This window comes from Mirounga leonina, unplaced genomic scaffold (assembly GCF_011800145.1).
Source record: "Mirounga leonina isolate KUSES-001 unplaced genomic scaffold, KU_Mleo_1.0 Mir_53, whole genome shotgun sequence".
Classification (NCBI taxonomy): Eukaryota; Metazoa; Chordata; class Mammalia; order Carnivora; family Phocidae; genus Mirounga; species Mirounga leonina.
In genome coordinates, this window is record NW_023270807.1 from 102,134,801 (window position 1) to 102,159,133 (window position 24,333).

The window sequence follows — 24,333 nt, forward strand, 5'->3', positions numbered from 1 at the left end:
AGATAAATAAATTTTAAAATGTGAAAGAACTAACATCTTTATAACTGTCAACTTTTAAAATATTTATCCCAACATAAATTCTTTACTCAAAAATGAAGACTATTCTGTCAGATCTAAAAAATAACAGCAATTAGGTAGGAATTCCCTCAAATTCAAGTCCAACTCATCTCTGCCTTCCTCTTTCACTCCATCCCAAATTTAGGCACATCCAAACTCACCCTTCCTATTTCCTCTGGTCTCAGAGAAGGAGAGGTGTCTCTCCTTTGGTACAAATCTACATGTTCCACCTGTGCTCTTGATTTTCTCTCCCACCTTGCCTCCTTGAGAGTCTGTATCTTTGAAACAACTTTCTTTCCCTTCTTTTGCAGTCTCTTCCCCTCTACTAGTTCTTGATCATTCCTTTCAATAGACACACACTTAAAACTACCCTTTATTAAAAACAGCTCCCACCAGATCCTATGTTCTGTTTTAGCTAATACTCTATCTCATGAACATGTAAGTACATTCAGTGTCCTAACATCCTTACCTCTCATTTACTCACCAGTTTGCTAGAGTCTGATTTCTGTTATAACGTGGCTACTTCCTATGGTGGTCAATGATTTCCTAACTGCCAAATCAAATGGGTTTATCTCTGAGTAATTTCTCAGTCCAAAACTAGACTACTAGCTTTTCCCCAAGCCTGTTGTATTCTCTACCTTTGTGAATGATCGCAATCATTTGCTCACGTGAGAAACCTAGATGTCATTCTTGACTCCTTTTTCTCCAAGAGTCTGATTAATTAGTCTATTCCTACGTATCTTCCAATGTGTCTACTTTTCTCCTACTCTACCTCTAGTGTTACTTGTTCCTGTTCTAATTTATGACAGAGAGAGATACAGAGAGAGACAGAGACTTTTTAGGGCCAGGGTGATCATTTAATTCCTTGCCTAAGATTCTTTAATGCCTCCTATTGCCCATACCACAGTATAAGTCCTCTTACTGACTGGCCTTTGACCCATGTTACCAACCCACTCCTGGATCCATATTTTCAGGTATTCTGAACTTCCATTTCCTTTATTTATTTATTTATTTATTTATTTATTTATTTATTTATTTATTCATTTATTAAAGATTTTATTTATTTATTTGAGAGAGAGAGAGAGCACATGAGAGGGGGGAGGGCCAGAGGGAGAAGCAGACTCCCCGCTGAGCAGGGAGCCCGATGCAGGACTCGATCCAGAGACTCCAGGATCATGACCTGAGCTGAAGGCAGTCGCTTAACCAACTGAGTCACCCAAGCGCCCTCCATTTCCTTTAATGTACCATATTTTTTTTCTCATCTCTCAACTTTTAAAAACATTGGTTCCTTCAGGTACCAAATCCCACAGGCATTGCTTAGGCTCTAACTTAAATGTTTCTTTCTCTGAAAGCCTATTTGGATGACTTCCTTCAGATTTCCCCTGTGGTTGGTTGTGCTTGTCATGTGCTCCCTGACACCCCGTACTTCCCCTCTCACAGCATCTACCACAACACCCTGCTGTAATTGTTTCTTCTGTGAGACTATCAGTTCCAGGATGGCATGGACAATGGGTCTATTCACTACTGTGTCCACAACCCCTAGCACATAATAGGTCCTTAAAAAGTATTTGCCGCATAAATATCCAAAGAAACAAATGGAGCATGAGAGTATATAACACAGTGGTTAATGCCCAAACTTAAGAAGCCTGGGGTTGAAATCTGGGTTTTCATCTACTTGTTATGTGACCTTGAATTTATTAACTCTAAGCTTCGGGATCATAATCTGTAAAATGGTGAAAATAATACTTATATTTGATTCTTGTAGTGAAGATAAAATAAAAGACAAAGTTGCTGAGGCAGAGTAATTGGCACATGGTAAAAGTTCAATAAATGCAATTTAAAAATATTTTTAGCAATGAGTGATGAGAAGCTAGAACTGAATCAAGACCTAACTTTGAAAAAACATTACTTGAAATCAATATGGGGCTAATTAAAAAACAAATACCTTCTTTCATTAATAGGGCAAACAGAAAAGAAAGATTCAGGTATCTTCCTGAAAAGAAAATGAGAGAGTCCATGTCTGATGAAACCCCATTCCTGAAAGGAATTATCAGGTATATAAAATAAATGTAACCCACTAATTTTTGTTAAAGTTACATTACATTATATTGACAATTTGTGATTTGTAATGTTTTACATAATTACAGAAGCATAAAGCCTTCAATTTGAAAACAAAGAAGACATCAAAAAAACCCTGCTAATTATATCCACAAGTTTAGAAAATCTACATCTGTGTACTAAAAATGGCATAAAACACATATACACAGAAGATTCTTGGGTTTTTTCCTTGCTTCAGTAGCATTTTTGTTTTAAGAAAAGGTTTTTTTTGTTTTGTTTTGTTTTTGTTTTTTTAAAACAGATTGCTTTCTTATTTGCACCCTATCTCTTCCCACGGCTTTCATAATATTTATAAAGAATTGTTATAATAGAATGGAATGCCATCAATAAAAGAGCTTATTATTTTCTTTAATTAGAAGTAAATAGTTTATTAATTTGCAACTGAGCAAAGCAGCCAAGAACAAAATTAAAATTTTCCCATTAAAAACCCTCCCCAAATTCATCTCCATGAAAAATCATTTAAACATCTCCTAATGCACCCAAGATTGAATGATCTTAGGAGAGAACAATCTATTTTTCTACTTCTCAATTCAACATTCCAGCCCTTCAAACCTGACAGAACCTAGCATTAAAGCGATTTCTAGATATACTCAATTTCCAAAGAAAATTTTGAGAAAATAGATACAAATTTTCTTCTAAATAATGAGTCTTTTAAATTGTCCTTTAAAATAAAGTTTTATCCTCTTAATTTTCTTAAAAATTTTAAAGAAGGCACTGTAGTAGTAAGATATTATCACGGAATTTAGGATGAAATGGTTTACCATTCCAGTTTAAATCCACAAACATTCCCATGACTACCCTGCAAAAGCTCTCAGACAACTGAGATCCTGCCAAATATTTACAACTTATATTCTAGAAAAGTTGAAACTCTTATTTTTTTTTTCCTGCCAACTTAGCACTTTTCTCCTTTCTTGTTAGAGAAAAAATAACTTGGCACATTATGTAGCATAAGAAATAAGTGAATTAAGATTAATATCTTGGTTACTAGCATAAAAAATATTTTCGACATGGGTCATTTTCTTACCATTATTGGTAGATGTCAACAGAAAATTATATGGGAAAAAGAAGACAACCAAGGAATAAAACGCATTTTAACTATTTTAAGTGGCTTGGTTCTGAGATTATCTGAACGATTCCAAAGCACAGAGCTATGTACTACAAGGATTACCAGACAATGAAACGAAATCCCCATGCCAGGACTGAGTTTTCATCATTATATTATAAGTTTGGAAGAAATTCTCATGTGCTTTAAGCCAGACCTCAGAATGAACTTTGGGCCAGTTATGGACTGAATGTTTATGTGTCCCCCAAATCCATATTGTAGTCTTAACCCTCCAGTGTGATAGTATTTGTAAGTGGGGCCTTTGGGAAGTAATTAGATGTATATGAGGTCATGAGGTGATGCCCCCATGATGGGTCTAGTGTCCTTACGAGAAGAGGAAGAGAGACAGAGTTCTCTCTCTCTCTCTGCCATGTGAGGACCCAGCCAGGAAGAGGACTCTTACCAGGAATCGAATCTGTCAGCACCTTGATCACCTTGATCTTGGGACTTCTCAGGCTTTCAGAACTATGAGGAGTAAATGTTTGTTCTCTAAGTCCCTGGTCTACAGTATTTTGTTATAACAGCCTAAGCTGACTAACACAGGGTCTAAATTTGTTGAGTATTTGTTGGACAAAATAAACAAGAAAACATACAAACAACACATCAAACCAGACTCAGTCTGATCCAAGAAATTATAGGGTACCCAATCCTTTCAAAGCTGACAGCAATTATGTCTCCATCTTGGGGGTAGACTAGCTCTTAGTTATAGGATAAACCACTGCCTTGGTTATTTAATAAGCAAGAAGAAAGAGGGAAAGTTGGTTTCAAAAAGTTCTGGGGGATTAAAAAAAAAAAGCATGTTGAGACAGGTCAAATTGCTTATTTGTGGGTTATTTCTTCTACTGAGAAATGTTTTTATCCTGAGTACTTAGGATTTCCCTGTGACTGAAAGCCTGGGTGTTGCTGATAAGTGACTGGGAGCCAAGGACCAAAAATTCATGAAGCTGCTTTCATAAAAGACTTAGTAAAACCTTGGGCCTAACATACATCTCTGCGAAGCTTAGCTGACTATGGGTGTACATGCTCACCTGCGTGCATGTGTGTACACATGCCTGCCTATTGCCCATGTCCATAAGGTGCTAGACTGATGGGACCAAGCACACTCGAGGATCACAGAATGGCTTTGGAAACAGGCCTTCCAATGGAGGCAGTTGGAAAAGTGACACAATGTCCTGATCCAGAGGCCAGATCAAAGATATGAGGTTGACCTTTTTTTCTGTTGCAAGTGAAATATTATCATTCTCACCTCAGAAGTAAGTGAGCACATTGCAATGGTGTGGGAAGTGTGTGTTGCCATTTCAGTTTGGGTGTGCCTGTAAAGGTGACCTCAGTGAGACTGTGAAGCCCTGGATGTGCAGGTTGCATGTGATTTTGTAGGGGTAGGATACAGACAGAAAGAGATGGACAAAGATGGAATGGGGAAATTAAGATAGAGACAGAAAGGGGGTTGGGTGGAGGTATAATGGAGTAGGAGATGGGATGGGAGAAACAGAGATAGTACAGGAATAGGAAAGAGGTAGGAGGAAGAATGAGAAAGATAGGGCTAGAAATGAAAACTCAAAATAGGGATGAAGGTGGGCAAAGGATGGGAAGAGAGAGAGGAATGAGTAGGGAATCATGTGATTAGCTGCTGAGACAAATGCAGACAAACATTGACTGTATAGCGATCCTAAAACTCTGCCACTAGGTAGGGCCATGGCTCAGATTTGATTTTTAAAATGTCTTCCAAATATAAGTGAGTCAGAAAAGGAAAAATATTCTCAAACGAATTTGAGGGTTTTAGCTATGTTTGGCAAGATACTACAATGTCAGTATAAATAAGTTCAGGAGAGCAAGTATAGGTATCATTGTTCTGCTTCAGTTTTTGGTTTTCAAGATGACCCAAGAAAAAGAAATCAAAATACAGAGGAGAAAACAAACAAAAATCTCTATCAAATTAAGGTTATAATGGAGCAGTTGTGGAGGTAATAAGTTTCTGGGTATTTTCAAAATGATACCTTTGATGCAAAAATGTGTGAAGTAGGGAAAACATATGGACTTTAGATTCATTTCTGGATTAAAATTTCAGCAGCTCCCCTTACCAGACATATGAAGCTGTGTGCTACAAAATAACCTGTATAAAACACTTGGCACAGTACCAGAAATTAATCATTTTTCCCCATGTGATATCCTTACTATTCTAACAAAATAAGAAAAGATAAAGACTCTTTGCTGCCCTTGCTGTATTAAAATGCACCTCTGTGTAGTACTCAGCACTGTGCTCAGAGCTATTAAGATTTATAAAAAATTACAAGAATCAGCATAGGCCTTAAAGACTTTACGTGGTTGTTGGGAAGCTGAGATATACAGTACAAAACAATTTCAGCCATGGTAAACTTCTCCACCTATGCTACAGGTTCTGGAGAAGTGCTAAGATTTTGGATTCTACTTTACTAGACCAGGAAAACCAGAGCAGACAGGGACTCGAAGAGGGGTACAGGGGCAAACGCAACCATGCTTAGAGCATCTGCTGGGGGGCAGGCTCACTGTTTCCCGTGTGGTCAGAAATGACTTCGTGAGTGAGGGGCTAGCACTACACATTAAAGGTAGGACTTAGATATTTAGATGGGAAATTACAGGAGTGAGTTTATAAAGCAGGACTAGAAAAGAGAACAGGAAAGGATGCACATTGGTAGAGCCTATTCCAGTAATCAGTTGTTACATAAATATGTAAAGTATCTTGGAGCAATGATAAAACAAAGATAAAAACATTTTTGAAAATCAAAAGTCTTTCACGTACTGTATGCCATGGCTTACATTCAGATTTTCCCTTCTTTTTAAGTATTCAGCACATAGATGTGTGTATCCCAATAACTCCACTTTAAAAACTTTCACAAAGATATTGACTCCTATTTTTAAAAATCTGAAAAAATTAATTATAAGTTATTTTTTCCAATCAGATTAGAAAACACAGTTAAACTCAGAGTGTTAATAGTGTAAGGAAATGGGCATTCACACAAACTCTTGGTATATATTAAAATTATAAACATGCATATCTGTTGACTATCAACCTACTTCTAGAAATTTATTCTAAGTAGAAATACGCCCAAGGACTTTCAATGTAGTATTTTATATAATATTAAACAACTGGAAACGACTTAAATGACCATCAATAAGCTACTGGCTAATTTATGATTCATAATATATAAGTAATTATATTTATAATAAAATACTATTCAGCCATTAAAATTATTATGTACCTCTGTATCTATTAACATGGAAATATATACTGAGTGAAACAGAGGCATACACAACCATTTTTGTGAAATTGTGTGTGTCTGTGTGTAGAAAAATGGTGATCAGCATGTTAGTGATGGTTATATCAGTATCGTGAGATTTATGGTGATTTCTACTTTCTTTACACTGTATAAGAGGTTTATCATTAATATTACTTACAATTAGCACGTAATCTTTTTAACAATATGAAAAAACAATAACTATTTTCGTTTTGGAAAAAAAATAATCTTCCCCAACTAATGACAATTCTGTAGCAAAGTAATGGCCAACTGGCACCAGCCAAGACAAGAGAAAATGAGCCCCCACCAGGGGCATTTACTGCCTTTTCACAGGGCAGATACTGGGGACAACCACCGTGTGAGAGAATTCCCTTTTCATCAAGGGGCTTTTGGAAAGAGATTATAGGAGAGATAGTCCCAGTTTATCCTGTGTCTAGATGCATTGTTTAATCTTCTGTCTTTACTGGACTGTGAGCTTCTCAAGGCCTGGGAAAGTGTCTTACCAACATTTTTGTGTCTCCAAAGCCTAGCTTAGACACGCAGTAAGCAGTTAATTTGTACAATGGGACTGTAATAAATCGCCATGCTTTGTTTGCTCCTGCACTATAAAAGAGGCTTTGGGGAAGTCCCTGATCAAAAACTGCTCATAGGGTTATGTCTGGTTATGTCCTATCGTCTATATTTATTTTTACGAATGCAATGTTTTTTAGTTCACATATTTTTTCATCTGCATATATATGAGACTAATTTTATTGTAATATTGCCATACTGGGATTTGTTTTCTAGTAGCATTTATGTTCAAAATCATTACAATGTACAAATACACAGTTACCCGATAACAACCTAATGTCGGTGTGGATAATCTCAGAATGATTAGTCTTTTTAGTGTCCTGCCACCATGGTTACTTTGCTATCGAAGCACCTAAGAGGGGAGTCCAGACACTGCCATGATCTACTCAGACTAAATTCTTTGCTCAAGACAGACCACTCCTTGCTTCTTTCTTTTCCAAATAGTAACAAGTGCATAAAAAAAAAAAATTAAGCACAAAGTCTCCTTTCCATATGACATACACCTTAGTACATTAGAAATAACTGAACAAACTATTTCGATCAGAATTCACAGAATTGACATGAAGTAACTGCTCTTGATTCTAGCTATCCATTCATTTCTTCTCAGAGACAATGTTAGCAAATGTCACAGATAAGGAGTTAAACTGATAGAACTGCCAATATCATTGATTAGTCTTAGTGACAAGCGTGCCAGCCGTGTTCCTTTATTACACTTGGCATTTAATGATTTATTGGCTCCAAATAAGTAAACATAGAACTCTAGGTAGTTTGCTTTACCTTGGCCAGATGAGAGTTGATCCATTTTGTGAAAGTACGTTTTTGTACTATCTCTTGCTCATCTAGAAGAAAAAAAATGAATGAATCTAGTTAGATAACACAGTATAACATGAAGTTGTATCCTAAAAGACATTGGGTTACAAAGTCTAGAAGTAATCATAATATTATTTTACCTTCTAACCCATTTTGCCAATTGTTGTCTTGAAGGAAGTGTCAGTACAACTCCAATTTGACTACTCCTTTAAACATTCTCAGCAAATGCTTCCAAATTTTCAATATGTTAGCCCTATGTTTACCTTCATTCACTTATTGAAAGCTCACTATACAATTATACCTCAGTAAAGCTGTTTGGAAAAAGTTCACTGAGACCAACTAAGTGCCAAGTTTTATGTTAGGTGCAGAGATAGACAGAAAACAACAGGGCAATGTCTCCGCCATGGAAAATCTAGAAGGAGAGACAGACAACAAGGGCATATGCATAGTAGAGAATTACACGGTAATGTAATAAGACAGAGCTGCGTATGTGAGGCATTACAGGGACTTCACCCAGATTGGATGACCTCCAAAGATCCCACCACCTCTTTTTTTTTTAAATATTTTATTTATTTACTTATTTGACAGACAGAGAGCACAAGCAGGGGGAGCAGCAGAGGAAGAGGGAGAAGCAGGCTATTTTTAGACCTTTCATGATATGAATGGCCTGTTATATTGAGGATTAGATGACAACTAAATGTAGAGGAAAAAAAACATAATTTATTGGAAATTATAGAAAGTAAGTTTTAAAATGCTAAAATGACATGCTTTGGTTACAAATTTTAAAAATATTACTCCATTTTGTATGTTTTTTGACCAAGGAAAGATATAAAGGAAAAAATGAAGAATAATTTATTGTATCAAAAATGTGATCATTTTGGCAAATAAATGCTAAGTGAAACAATTAGCACAAAAGCAGCTTATTGTCACCTATAATATATAAATTCTGTGCTCTAACATAATATGACTCATAATGTTTTTTTGTTTGTTTGTTTGTTTTTGTTTTTAAAGATTTTATTTATTTGAGACAGAGAGAATGAGAGAGAGAGAGCACATGAGAGGGTCAGAGGCAGAAGCAGGCTCCCTGCCGAGCAGGGAGCCCGATGCGGGACTCATCCAGAGACTCCAGGATCATGACCTGAGCCAAAGGCAGTCGCTTAACCAACTGAGCCACCCAGGCGCCCATGACTCATAATGTTTTAAAGTCTTCATATTTGCAGTATGGGAAGTGATAATGCAAATTTACCTTCTGGTTCCAAATGCTTTTAATTATTTCTAGTAGTGTTGTTTCCCCAGCAAATCAAAGTAATTATTGATTGTTCGGTTTGAAATGACTCAGCAAGCAAATACTCTGGATGAATCTACATGTATGTAATAATCCCTTCATCAAAATTATTAATGTCTTCTTTCCCTACAGAAATATTCCTGGCAAAGTCAGAGTACTGTTTATTCTTTTTTTTTAAGATTTTATTTATTTATTTGAAAGAGAGAGTGCAAGAGAGATCAGGAGCAGAGGGAGGGGCAAAGGGAAAGGGAGAAGCAGACTCCTTGCTGAGCAGGGAGCCTGATACAGGGCTTGATCCCAGGACCCTAAGATCATGACCTGAGCCTAAGGCAGACGCTTAATTGACTGAGCCACCCAGGCGCCCAGGGTACCATTTATTCTTCTGAACCATTTTTTTTTTTTTAATTCTAGTATAATTAACATACAGTGTTATATTAGTTTCACGGATACCCAGGCACGGATATTTCTATCTCTATGTCTCTATACAGATCCTATTATATTTTAATTAAACCAATTATTATATATCATCATATGTAATATATACTTACTAACTCATTTAATTCTTGTAGCAAATCTTCAAGCAAGAAATATTATAATGCCATTTCACAAATAAGAAAACCAAGGCATGTGGAAGTTAAGCATTTTTTCCAAAGCCACCCAGTGGTAGACCCAAGTGTTCACCTCTACAAGTCAGGTTCTTACACCATTTTACTACTGCCCAAGGAGAGCTCAGAAATCATTATATTAGTCATATCAAATATTAATCATATTAACATGATAAATTCATAGTTAAATCACCCTGAATTTGACCTTAAAATCTTTAGGTTCTATAAATAAAGTCATGTAGCAGCAGAATAATCTTAACTAATCAAGCTAGATTTGATGAAATTCAGAACTTCTATAATATATAAAATCCAATTCTAATTTTAAAATAGACTATGGGGGGGGCTCCTGGGTGGCTCAGTCATTAAGCGTCTGCCTTTGGCTCAGGTCATGGTCCCAGGGTCCTGAGATCGAGCCCCGCATTGGGCTCCCTGCTTGGCAGGAAGCCTGCTTCTCCCTCTCCCACTCCCCCTGCTTGTGTTCCTGCTCTTGCTATCTCTCTCTCTGTCAAATAAATAAATAAAATCTTTAAGAAAAAAATAAAAAATAAATAAAATAGACTATAGGTACAGCTAGAGTATATATAAAATCTTAAACTCAATTTGAGATTATGCACAATTTTATTCATGTTGCAAGATATAAATGTTTTAAAATCTTAAATTAGCATAGTATTGTCATAAATGTAGGTAATAATCTATTGATATTACTTCCTGATTTTAAGTTGTTATATTTTTACTACTCCCACCTTTAATGAAACAATACTGCTATTATAACAGTTTCCTCTGATGATAAATCTCTGAGTTTATATTTAGACTTTGGCTAAAGGGCCTTTTTTTAAAAGTTCAAATTATGCGGTTTTTTTGTAGCATTCATTATATATGTATCTAAGTTTCAAATTCTCTACATGTTTCCTTTTATATTATGGCTGCAAAAGCAGAGTTTATTAGGTCCTAGGAGTCTACTTTTTATATCATCAGACACAGCCAACTGAATTCTAAGTAAATATTTTCTGATTTTACTTACTATTTTCCCCAAATAAAGAAAAATTCCTAAAACCTATCAGCAAATATTCATTTTTTTGATACAAAAATCTAAATAATTTAGCCCAGGATTTGGTAATTAAATCTGATACCAATAGCATAAAATGTTTCAGTCATGGAAGTAATATAAAACATGCGATAAATGTCTACCACATTGCATTAAAACAACATTATGAACAACAGCACTGCTTTATAAAGCTGTTGATGAAGAGCTGACCTAATCTACATGATATAGGTTTATAGTTCTTGTGAATATGTAGTTATATTTGAGAAAGCATTAAGTATATTTAACTGTTAATCTTAGAGTGATTTTTCTATCTTACACTTTTCAGAACAACAACATGGTCTTACCAAGTGTCCACATGTATGTATGCTAAATATTTCCACTAAAATTGTAAAAAGAGTAATTCATTAAGACATTTAGCTGAACATATATGTTAGTTGTAAACACAGAGAAGTTTGTCTATGTCATACACGTAAACTTAGGTCTCCAGTTCTAGGACTCACAGAGAATAAGAAGTTAATCCTGTTTATAAATCTTAATCCCTAATTTCTATTAATGCAAACTAAAATCCACCTAGTTCTTAAGCCAGTCAGTTGGAGGTCATCCTTGGGTCTTTACTTATCCTCCTCCCCCACAACAAATTCATAAGGAATTGTTGTTGGTTTTATTTCCCAAATATCTCATCTCAATCAAGATCAATCTAGTGAAGACACCATCATCTTTTGGATGCCTGTTCATTTCCACCACTAGAATCTCAGTTTTAGATGAGGCGTGGACCACATCTGACTTACCATCACTGTTTTATTCATTATTGCTTAGTAGATGCTTAATAAGGAAATGAATGGATGCATTTGCTAAGGAAGTGCTAGAGACTAAAAAACAGGCCCTGCACTAAGGAACTGATAATAAATGGAAGAGACAAGTATGTAAATAATAGCTCAAAGCACTGTGTCAGCTACTGTAATGGAGGAACATGTAAAACGTTGAGGGAATATAAATACAGGAGCAAGTAATTCTCTTATAGGGAAATGGAACAGGCTGGAAGATTCAGAGAAGCTAAAAAAGGAGGTGCCATTACATCAAACATCAGCAAATAAATAGAAATTCTCAGGTAGACAAATTTTTAGGAGAAAGAGGCAGTCTTTTAAAAGCATGGCATGATATATTAAAGTGACAGTAAAAATCTGTTTCGGCTGAATTATAAAGTAGAGAGGGTTTAAGAAGGCTTAACAAGGAAGTAAGCCTAGAAAACAGGTAACAATCAGGTTATTAAAGTCTTTGAATAGCATGCCATGGAGTTTGGTCTCTATCTATGGACAATAGGGAGCCACCAACAATTTTGGACAGGACAAAGACATGATCATATGAGACCTGAGACACAGAAATATATATTCCAATGGTGCTGTAGAGGCTTAATTGAAGGGAGAAGAGGCTGGGAGCAGGGAGGATATTTGGGTATATACTAGCAGAACACATGTTAAAGGTAGGGATGAATTCTGTTCCCAGGATGTGCTAAGAGGGACATGAGATGGCTGCACAGTGCATGAGATGCATGAGGTGCATGAGACGGCTGCACGGTAACTATCAGAAGTAGACCGACAGGAGTTAGGGGTGTTTTCTAGATGTTTATCATAGGTAACTGCATAATGATGTCACTAACCAAGGAAGGAAAGAGAAGCAGCAGGCTCCAGATGCATTGCAAATGTATCATGAAACGTCTGGGTAAGATGGCAGCATCAGCACAAAGGAGAGGTGAGAATTCAGAAGCTAGATTGGGAGGTGGGTGCTCCACAGATAAGAACCTGTAGTAGGCTGCAATTTAAGGCCAGGTTTTTTTTTTTTGTTTTTTTTTTTTTTAAGATTTTATTTATTTATTTGCGAGAGAGAGAATGAGAGAGAGCACATGAGAGGGGGGAGGGTCAGAGGGAGAAGCAGACTCCCTGCTGAGCAGAGAGCCCGATGCGGGACTCGATCCCGGGACTCCAGGATCATGACCTGAGCCGAAGGCAGTCGCTTAACCAACTGAGCCACCCAGGCGCCCCAAAGGCCAGGTTTTGATCCAGGTATTACTGGGCAAAGGCAGCTCAAACTCTCCTCTTCTCTAAACTTGAATCTTTATTTCTTTCTAAAGGCCAGACTGTACGAGGGGAAAAAAAAAGAAAACTAGTTATGGAAATCAAGTTCTTCACCCTCGAGGTCCCCATCACTGGTTCCGTTTCAAAGGCAGTTGGTCCAATAGACCCAAGAGTTGGAAGCCGTTAGGCCTTAAGAAAGGTGCTATACACAAACAATGAATCATGGAACACTACATCAAAAACTAATGATGTAATGTATGGTTTGACATAATAATAAAAAAAAAATTAATTTTTAAAAAAGGGTCTATACAGGAAGCCTATTGTACAAGCATGGTCCCGGGTAATGTTGTTATAAGAAACAATCCCAAAATCCAAGGCACTATCCCTCTCTAGAAATGAGTGAAAGATGAAGGGAGCTGGCTCTGACATTCAATTTCTTTATTTCTTTGTCCTGTTATATATTTTTAAGGTATTTTGCCATTTCAGGATAAGATCGTGACACATGCAGAAATGAAGTCCAATTTAGCAACAGTGATTAAATTTGACCATTAACAAACGGTCACACCTGACTATAATCAACAGTTTTCCTCCTAATGAGTCATAGTAACAGTGACTTGCTGATTTTGCACAACTGTTGTTTATCCCAAGTGACTTACACATAAACAAAGAGGCCACAGTAAAAAGTGGCCTGGGTTATTTGGAGCCTTTGCAATCAATCATGAAAATTTTGCTGCCTACGAACATGTTAATTATATTTTCATTTTACCATATATAATATGTAAAACTGTGAAAGAGCGTCCTATGGTCATTAGCTTTTAAATAGTAACTTAAATTAAAATAAATTAAAATATATGCAATGTCCTTCTAACAGATGGTGAATTTTTTGTTTGTTTTAAAGATTTTATTTATTTGAGAGAGAGTGCGAGCACAAGCGGGGGTGGGAGGGGCAGAGGGAGAGGGACAAGCCAACTCCCCACTGAGCAGGGAGCCTTACTCAGGGCTTGATCTTCAGGGCTCAATCCCAGGACCCCAGAATCATGACCTGAGCCAAAGGCAGACACGTAACCAACTGAGCCACCCAGGTGCCGCCTAACAGATGGTGTTTTTAAAAATACTAACAATAATTGAAGTTAAACTATTTCAATATATTTAACAAATCTTCTGTAAGAACTTATTTCTGAGATAAAGCATTTCATAAATGGGTATGCACATAAAGATGTCTATTTTTATCAGAGTCATGAACAATCATAAAGAACAAAGTACTGAATTCCTGGATGTATCCATCCTTAATTGATATCATGTTAATATAAAAATACCAACAATAAAGACTGTTTAAATAAGTATATATAATTGTTAAGTCTGAAATTGCTATCTTTTACAAAAATGTTATTGTATCATATATTAATACACTGGAGGCTTACAATAGGTTAACTTTTTTGTTTTCTGCAGATTATCATTTTATTCTTTAGGTACTTTAATGACAATGATGGCTTAAATAAAAGTCTTACAGATTTTAGTTACCTGAAATATAGATGCCAATTTAAAACAAAAATTTTAAATCATAATTTCCTAGCTATATTTAATAAAGTTTTTTTATTATTTCTGATGCAGATGAATTCACCTCAGTAAAAAGTTAGAAAGAGGGGCGCCTGGGTGGCTCAGTTGGTTAAGCGACTGCCTTCAGGTCAGGCTACAAAGGAAAAGACAACAAAAACATAGGATGACAATGTAATCATTATTAACTAAATAAGAGCCACAATGAGATGGCCTCAATCAAATTATTGGTTTGGGGATCAGAATTACATGGTCTCAATTGTAGTACACTAACTTTGTCATACATGGATAGGGATTACGATATGTTGACTATGTCAACATGTGAAATAGAGTTTATAATTACCCAGTGTTTAGATTTGTAAGTTAAACATATAAATGAAAAAAAATTTTACAAAACCAAGCTGTGGCTGATTACAAAATATGTACACAAATTCCTCTTATCCTGATCATGATGCCCTTTGCAATCTGATTTTGCTGTGCCTGCTATCAACACCTAGAGTGGATTTCCCCACCCCTTGAATCTAGACTGGTCTTGAGACTTGCTTTGACCAATAATGTGGCTGACATGATTTTATATGACTTCTGAGGCTGGGCCTTGAAAAGCCTGAGGCTCCATTTTGGCTCTTAGAACTCTACCCTGAGACCACACACAAGGAAGCTCATCTAGCATCCTAGAGGGAAAAAGTCACGTTGAAGAGAACTGAGGCAGGTGACAGCCAGCACCAATTACCAGACATCCAAGTCAGTGGACCTACTAGTCCTGCTGATCCTCCAGCTGAATGCATCCATGTAAATGAGCTCAGGCGCAGCCAGCAGAGGAAACACCCAACCCACCCACAGCCCATAATGTGTTACTGCTTTAAGCCACTAAGTTTTGGTGGTGGTTTAGCAAAGACTAAGTGAAAGAGAAACTGCTACTGGGAAGATAGTGCTGCTTTAGCAAAAATCTAAAACATGTGGTGCTGGCCTTGGGACCAAGTGGGAAGGAGGCTGGAAGGACACAAAGAGACTGTTGGTAGAGACTGAAAGGACAGCGGTGCACTGCTCTCGGAGATCAGGAGAGCCACATATATTTTATGTATTATATATTCTGTCATCTGCAGTAACTTGAACTTGTACATCTGGCTAGAGAGGTTTCCCTGCAGAAAGCTGAAAGCATCAACTGCCTTCTTATGAGGTATTGGAAGAGAAGAAATGAACCAAGGAAGGCAATTTTTAATTTTTCATTTGTGTTGGATTAGAAAATTGTTATTCCCAGTCTTTCCTGGAAAAATATTTGCAAGGTAAAAAAGTAGCTTCAGCGTAACAATAAATCAAGAGTGTGACTATAAGACCCTTTTTTAAGAACTCAGAAAGATTAAAGGCAGTGCCTACTTGACCTTCTCAACTAGACAAACCAGCTTCTAAGAATCTTAAGGGCACTGCCCACAGCAGCCTTACCTGTGGTCCAAAAGTTTTTTAAAATTTTGGATTTGAGGAGCTCTTGGGTGGCTCAGTCAGTTAAGCACTGGACTCTTGATTTTGGCTCAGGTCATGATCTCAGGGCCATGAGATTGAGCCCAGCATTGGGCTCTGCATTCAGTGGGGAGTCTACTGGAGATTCTCTCCCTCTCTTTCTGCCCCTTCCCCTGCTCGTGCACACACACTCTCTCTCAAATAAATACATAAACAAATCTTTTAAAAAAATGAATTTTGGATTTGAGTGGCACAGAATGAACTCCAAGCGGATTTTTACGAAGTCTAACTAAAGATCTGTTAGACTTTATTTATTTGAGAGAGAGAGAGAGAAAGAGTGCAAGAGGAGGGAGGGAGAGGGACAAGCAGGCTCCATGCTAAGCACAGGATGGAATTTGGGGCTCCATCTCACAACCCTGAGATCATGATCTGAGCTGAAATCAAGAGTTGAATGCTCAACCAACTGAGTGACCCAGGCGCCCCAAGTCAACAAATCTATTAAGCAAAAACACCACTACCTTGCACTAAAGGGACAGGACAGTTGAAAATGAAGACAAGACTTGGGAATCACAACTTTATATGACTAGTAAGAAGGCTGAGAAGACTATCAGCCATAACACGAGCCACTTCTTATCAAAAAGACAGGGAATATCACTGGCCCCCAGATTAAAGGGACTAGCCACATGTGCCAGCTGGATTTCAGAACTATTTCAGACCATGACTGTATCTCTTTTCCATCCTTTGAACAGAGGCATCTAGTTCAATGGCCCTGGTCCCTGTCTCATCATTGCATATTGGATGAATAGGGTGTAGTCACTTCTCTTTTTAGTTTATAGGCCTGAGGGTTGAGAAGAATTATACCCGAGGAGCCTCATTTGTATATGGACCAAATGCAGATCACATGACACTGGATTTGGAGCTTGTTGACATCATTGGATGAGATTTTCAGTGTCTTGAGAGGAGGTGAATATATTTTGAAGTAGAAAGAATATAAATAATAGCGACCAGAGGACAGATTTTAAATTATGGCCACAAAATTCTCTGGTCCCAATATGCATCCTCTTTTGCAATGTGACTTTATTCTTTCTCTCATCAAAGGATAGAATTGATTTCCCCTCTCCTTGAATCTGATCTTGTATTATCCTTGCTTTGATCAATAACACAGCAGAAATGACTTTATGCCATCTGATTCTAGGCCTTAAGAAGTCCTGTACTTTCTGTATTGGCTATCTCGGATTTCTGTCTTAAAACCACCATATAAGGAAAGCAGTCTATATGGGAGGACAAGAGTCCATGTGGAGAAGAGCTGAGATGCCCTATCGTATAGCCAGAGCCAACTGCCAGACACATGGGTGAGGTCATTTTGGACCTACTTCAGCCAACCCTGCAGATAAACTCATCCCAGATGAAGCCAGAAAATCGAGGCCTAAAGATTCAAGATTGATGCATCTCTTACCTCTTCTCTCTCACACCCCTATACATACATGATCACAAATTCCTCATGGCAAGAAAGCACTTCCCCATCATTATATCCCTAGAGACCAAATCACTACATGGCACACTGTCTTACACATATGTCCTTAGGAAACCATCCATATTTAACTGTGGATTAGTGAACTAACCCACAGATCATGAAAAATGATGAATTATAATTATTTTAAGTTTGAAGTGGTTTGTTAAAGTGATAGCTAACTAAAACAAAGGCATTTACTTGTATGTTAGACACACAAGTAATCTTCCTTTTCCTCCCCCGTCACTCTGTCATCTACAATAGGTTTCTCAGTTTGCTTGGTTGGATCTACTTCCTGGGCCTTTGATGTTCTGATCAGATGAGTAAAGGAGAAAAGAGTGGCAAGGAACAAGGACACCCAAAGTTATTCTCCATACATTTAAGTGTAGATTAACTGAGGAGGACAGAGGAAAAGAGGAGAGGAGAAGATCAATAGCTATCCGAGGAGTGGGCTTGAGGAAAAAGAGTAAAGAGAATTTTGAGGGAGTTTTGCCTCTATTGAGTGCTCTGATCATCGCTTCATTTTTTTATTTATTTATTTTTTTTTAAGCAAATGTCAGTAAAGACATATTGCTCTTAAGATTTTTGGAACTGGAACTGCATTTTTTTTTATGTGAAACCAATGACCAGATTTAAAAAGCTTTGTTTCATTAAAGTTACTTTTGTAACCAAATTCACTTGCTGATTATTTGAGTCATTTATTTAATGAATACCATTGCACCTCTCCTATGAGCTGACACCCTACTCTGACCCGCTGTGGACGTGATCTGAGAGGATGGTGTGGCTCCTTACACTCCAGTAGGGAGAACAGGAATCATAAAGAAACGCCACAGCCCAGGTTCTGTGCTTGCAGCACAAAGAAAAATGACATGGAATATGTGAGTGGATTAAAAAAAAAAAAAGACCGCAGTTACGAAATTAAAGGCAATTTGAACAGTAGAAAAAGTGAAAGCCAACCCCTACCATTTGCTTGCATAGGAGCTACGTGAAAAATGCTGCTTCTACATCTAATTTTTTTTAAATAAAGTCACATGATAAATAAAAAGTGAGAACAGCTGATCTCCTTGAAGGATTACTTCCAATTAATTGGCACAGAAACCTTTAGAATAAAGTTTCAAGCTGGTGCTGGATGAACTTGCCACATGTAGTGCCCTAATTGTAAAAAGTGGCACATCTCCTGATTTTGCAAGAAAACTACCACAACTTTGAAATCTTTTCTTGTTGTGAGTGCTTAGCAATACGAGTGCAGCAGAAGAAAAGTAGGTACTGGAAAATGTCGTAAAATACCATCTTCATACAACCATTTTAACACTAAATTGTACTTCAACACCAGTATTTCAATCAGTCAAAATACAGTGTTTTATTTTGGGTAGGGAGAGAGAGCGGAGAGTAGTTGATCACAGTGTTCACATATTTTATATTTGATATTTAGACTAAGCTTTAAAAAAAATAGTTCTTGGGGCGCCTGGGTGGCTCCGTTGGTTGAGCGACTGCCTTCGGCTCAGGTCATGATCCTGGAGTCCCAGGATCGAGTCCCGCATCGGGCTCCCTGCTTGGCAGGGAGCCTGCTTCTCCCTCTGACCCTCCCCCCTTTCATGCTCTCTCTCTCTCATTCTCTCTCTCAAATAAATAAATAAAATCTTAAAAAAAAAATAGTTCTTTTAGGGATGCCTGGGTTGCTAAGCGTCTGTCTTTGGGTCAGGTCATGATCCCAGGGTCCTGAGATCGAGTCCCGGTCTGGGATCATAGTCCCGCATCAGGCTCCTTGCTCAGCAGGGAGCCTGCTTCTCCCTCTGTGTGCTGCTCCCCCTGCTTGTGCTCTCTCTCTCTGACAAATAAATAAAAACAAAAACAAAATAAACATATAGTTCTTTCAAATAAATATGACTTTTTTTTAGCTAGGACCTTCAGAGTTCAGTTGTTTTGTTTTTTTCTCACTAAATTACTACCCTTTGTCTTAAGCAGGTTTAGGATTACAATCCCACATTTGGGGATAATGTATTTTAAATTACTGCTAATATTTCTTCTTCTCAACCTGTGATCTAAATTTTCTTTTTCTCCATTATTTTTATCAATATCTGAACACAAAATACAATAATTTGACACAGTTTTACTTCTATTTTATACTCCATGTCCTCTTCAGAAGTAAAGAGAGCTACAGTTCTAAGAGTGAAATTCCTGAATTTGAAATGGAGGCAAATAATAAAAGTTGAAAGCAGTAAAAGTGAAAAATAAGATCAAATCACAAAGTTTGAGGAGGAGATGCCAGAAATTCCAATCTCAAACATAGTCAGCCCTGGATCATAATGTTCAGTTAGCCACTTGGAAAACCTGCATTCAGTGTGCAATCACAAACAAAGCACCCGATGGGGTATGTAGTTTTTGGTTGCTTCAGGACTGGAGTGACAGCAGTGACTTTTGTTGTCAAAGAAAATCCGCTGGATCACAGAACCTGTGACCACTGTTCCAGAGGCAGAGGCTACACATGAGACAACAGCTGGTGAGTCTCACAAAGGAACTTCTGCACACGGTCAAGCTTATTTGTAGAGTAATGTATTATTTTAAGTTTTTAAAATAATAATAACAGCTATCATCTATTTAGAAAGTATCATGTGGCAGGCATAATGCTATGTACATTCATTATACATATTGTCTAATTTAAACTTGGCAACAACCCTGAGAGGATATTTCCCCCCACCTGGATTTTACCTGTAAAAGAGGGCTATCAAGGTTCATTGACTTGCTTCAGGTGCACAGACACTCAGTGGCAAAGCATAGTTCTGTGTCTCTCCAAAGCCTGTGGCTTCAGTCACTTCACTCTACTTGCATGAACAAATTGCCCATTAGGGTTTCCAGAATACTTTTATTTATATCATCGGATTGTTACAAAACCCTAGAGATAGTCAACAGTGATACTATGTCCAACTCACAGATGAAACAACCACATCACATAAATAGTCTCAGCAAATGAGCGTCAAAGCCAAACTAGTAAGTCTGACTCCTTGTCACCCTGCAGCATATCAGCAACTAATTTGCTAGAATTTAGCCAATAGATAGAGCACCTCCAAGCTAGGTCATGTTTGTTCCACCATCTTCTTGAGCTACAAGCTGTAAGAGCTTCTTCTCCCGAGTGATACCTTGACCTGCTGTCTTCAGTTCTCCAACTTTCCCATCTCTTTATTCTCTACCTCTCTATTTGTATCTACCTTAGTATTATCATGTGTCACAGGTCAGGACAACAGGGAAACCAACTCTAGAAGAAATTTTGTCAGCAGGAGGTTCTTCGGGCATGTGCTCTCAGAAACAGTATTTTTAAGGGTGTGAGGGAAGCAGCATTGGGCAGAGAAAGACATTGAACTGAAACGCAGTTATGTCTCTGAAGCTGGGATCTCTTCAAGAGAGGTCCTAAATTGAGGCAAGGGGCCAGGACTTTGTAGCCAGGCACTGACCACTCACTGGATATAGGCTGCCCTGGGGAGGGGTATAACTAGGATGAAGCAGATCCCTTGGGCTGAGGACATATCCTGGGGAGGGGCTCAGCTGTGAGCCTCTGGCAGGCAACACTCTGGGTGGCTGGGGGAATGAGAGCCCCAGGACTGAAGGACAGGACTTGCGCTGTACCCCACAGATTGAGCTACATCCTCCACAAAGAGGATAGTGCAAAGAAAGGGGCAGGGTCACAACTCTGATGAGATAGTCAATTACACAGGTTCTCCAAATCATCCAGATGATTTAGTCCTACCAGTTTGAATGCTTTCTCACTACTTCATATACTTTCTCAATCCAACCAACCAAGCTTTGTTCTGCCTTTTTGCCCTCTGGGCCTTCCTACCTGAGGTACCTTTCTACTTCTCCAACCAGATAACTCCAGCAACCACTGGCTAGTCCTCCCCTCTGTCTGGCCTCCATATTACCATCCATCCTGTCAGATTCTTTCCCCTGTAGGTGATGATGCTCTTCCAGTTCCTAAACATCAGCAGCCAGGAGCCTATACAAATAAGAAACAGAGTGTCCAACTCTGGCCTGTAGGCAGAACCTGGGGCCAAAATGTGTTATCTTTCACCAATGTTCTAAGAAAATGTTTTAACTTGCACGTTTTGGGGTGAGACTTAACATTTCCCAGTTTTATTCAATTTTCTTAGACTAGTTGCTTCTCGGATTGCCTGAAGGTAACTGAGTTTAAGACATCTAGAAAAAAGGAAGACTTGCCTTCCATATATGCACAGGTCAGAAGTGAGGTAAGGGGGCAATATGATGAGAAATCTTAGGAAGAGGTAACAAATAGAATAAAGACTCTCCCAATTTAAAAAGAAGCTATTGTAAGTATTAATATAACTATTTTAATTATATCCTTAGAGAAAGAATACATAATATATAAACTATACAAATTATATCATATATAATAATGTATAATATAATATGTAATATATTATATTAATATATATTATATTTATTATAAAATATTATATTATATGGTTGTTATATGGCTTTTTTAATTATATCCTTGAGAAAAGTAGAAGAGGTTTTCCGTTCACTTTCTCCACCCCACCTCCCAGTATTTTAAATTAGTATAAATGTAAGTAAGTACATTATTTCAACTAAATTATTTCATGGAAACTCAGAACAATCAGGACTAGTTAAACATTACTTGTAATTATATAAAGATTTAAATCAAGGAAACACATACAGTTTGATAAATGTATATAAACATAAAATTAGTGTTTTCATATATAATCAAACACCAGATTCTAAATATCAATCAGCTATAAGAATGCATGGTACCTTTTATATAAAACTTTGGAAATCACCAGAGTCTAGGTCAAGAACAAACTTGTTGCTATCAGGATATTCCATGTAGCCAAACATTAGCATAAGACTTGCTATTGTATCTACATTTGTTTCTTAGTAAGAAAAATGTCTCAGCTACCTAATTATGTTTGGAGGTCTCATCACTGAAAAAAAAGTTGTCGTGACCCCAGAGGCAAACTAGAATGAATCTGGGTACCATCTTCTATCTAAACATTGTGGTAAGGTAGTGAAATTCTGAGTCATCCTCACATTTTATAAAGGTCTGAAAACAAGATAAGATGAAATAATTTCATTATATTCAGATGAAGATATGAAATAAGTATATGTAGTTTAAAAATTAGAATTTAAAAACAATAATACTGGAAGTGAAAAGAAAATTAAGTCATTAACAGACTGTGACAAATTTTTGACCAGAGATTCGGGTTATAAGAGTATTTTTGTTCATTAGTTTGAGGAGATACTCAATTCTGTCATAAATGGCAGACACTGATGCTTTGATGTCTTAAGTTTCAGAAACCTCTTCTTTAGAACATATAAATATCAATCATCTAAATTCCTACACTAAAATTTGGCTTCTATCTTATCTTAGCATACCTAGTAAACTTTAACTCTTCAAGCTTACACTGTAAATACTGGTTTTAGGTTTTCCAGAATCATGAACACAGACCAGAACTATTCATTTCACTTCCATTAGTGTTCAATTCAGATAAAATAGGAAGAAATAAATTTCAACTTAGAGCTGTTTTAAAATCTGTTTTGTACAATCTCAATGTTTTTGTACCAGGGATTCAGACTGGACTTATTTTAAAAGAAAAAGTACACACCCTCATTGTGCACGCACACACACACAGATACACACACAGACAATAACAACAAAAGTACCTTTTATCGCACCAGGAGTCTTGAAGTTTGTTTTTTTCATATCCCACCTATTATAGTTACTTTTGGAATTTGTCCTAATTCAATCAGTATCCAAATCAAACACAGGTTTCACCAAGGGAACTTCCAACTCGGCTAGCAGCATTTTCTCTAAAGTATCCCTATAGCAACACCTCTATAAAAGCGTATTATTCTCTCATTCTTTAGCCTTACCCCCTGCTTACTGACCAAATGCACCACTCTCCAATGCCAGCATTTCTACAAAGACAGTTTTTCTATCGATTTATAAAAAGTGCTTCAGATGCATTTTCAGGAGAAAAAATAACACCATTTTCTGTCTATACTTAGGAATTCAGGCATTTTTACTATGTTAAAGTCTTAAATACTTATAAGGGTTTTTTTTTTTTTTTGGTTGAAAAGAAATCACTCAAATTATTAAAAGTCCCAAATTATAACCTTAGATGTATACATAAAGTTTTTAGAATTTGGGAGAAAGAAATTAAATGAATCTTTGTAAACAAATATTACAATGACATTTAATTTCTCATATTTATTTTTATACAAGAGAAAATCTTATTTCTTAATTTTCTTATTTTCTTACTTAATTTCTTAATTTTCTCTTATTTTTAGTTTATTTTTTGAACTTGCTGGAATTTTATCCAAATATCTAATATTGTGACACATCAAATTAAAAATTGTAATTACCACATTAGAGATATACATTTTAATTATAGCAAGTTACCAAGAGAATCATATATATACGTGTGTGTGTGTCTGTATAAGTAATATTAGATTTTTTACATTTTTAAATACATAAAATATCAGTTAAAGAAAAAGTCATACAAAAGAAAAACAAATATAGGTACAAGAATACACAAAGAGTATTTTTTTCCCTTTAAATTTTTTTATTGTTATGTTAATCACCATACATTACATCATTAGTTTTTGATGTAGTGTTCCATTATTCACTGTTTGTGCATAACACCCAGTGCTCCATGCAGAATGTGCCCTCCTTAATACCCATCACCAGGCTAACCCATCCCCCCACCCCCTTCCCCTCTAGAACCCTCAGTTTGTTTTTCAGAGTCCATCGTCTCTCATGGTTCATCTCCCCCTCCAGTTCCCCCTCTTCATTCTTCCCCTCCTATCTTCTTTTTTTTTTTTCTTAACATATATTGCATTATTTG

The 24,333-nt window shown here is 36.9% G+C and overlaps 1 protein-coding gene across 1 annotated transcript in view; it reads right to left on the minus strand.

The window, feature by feature from the left end:
- Positions 1-24,333, minus strand: part of SYNE1 (spectrin repeat containing nuclear envelope protein 1) — a 428,272-nt gene that overhangs the window by 348,689 nt on the left and 55,250 nt on the right. Inside the window, exon 3 of the mRNA XM_034991032.1 lies at positions 7,900-7,961. Coding sequence (XP_034846923.1) covers positions 7,900-7,961 — 62 coding nt within the window. The remainder of the gene's footprint in view (positions 1-7,899; positions 7,962-24,333) is intronic.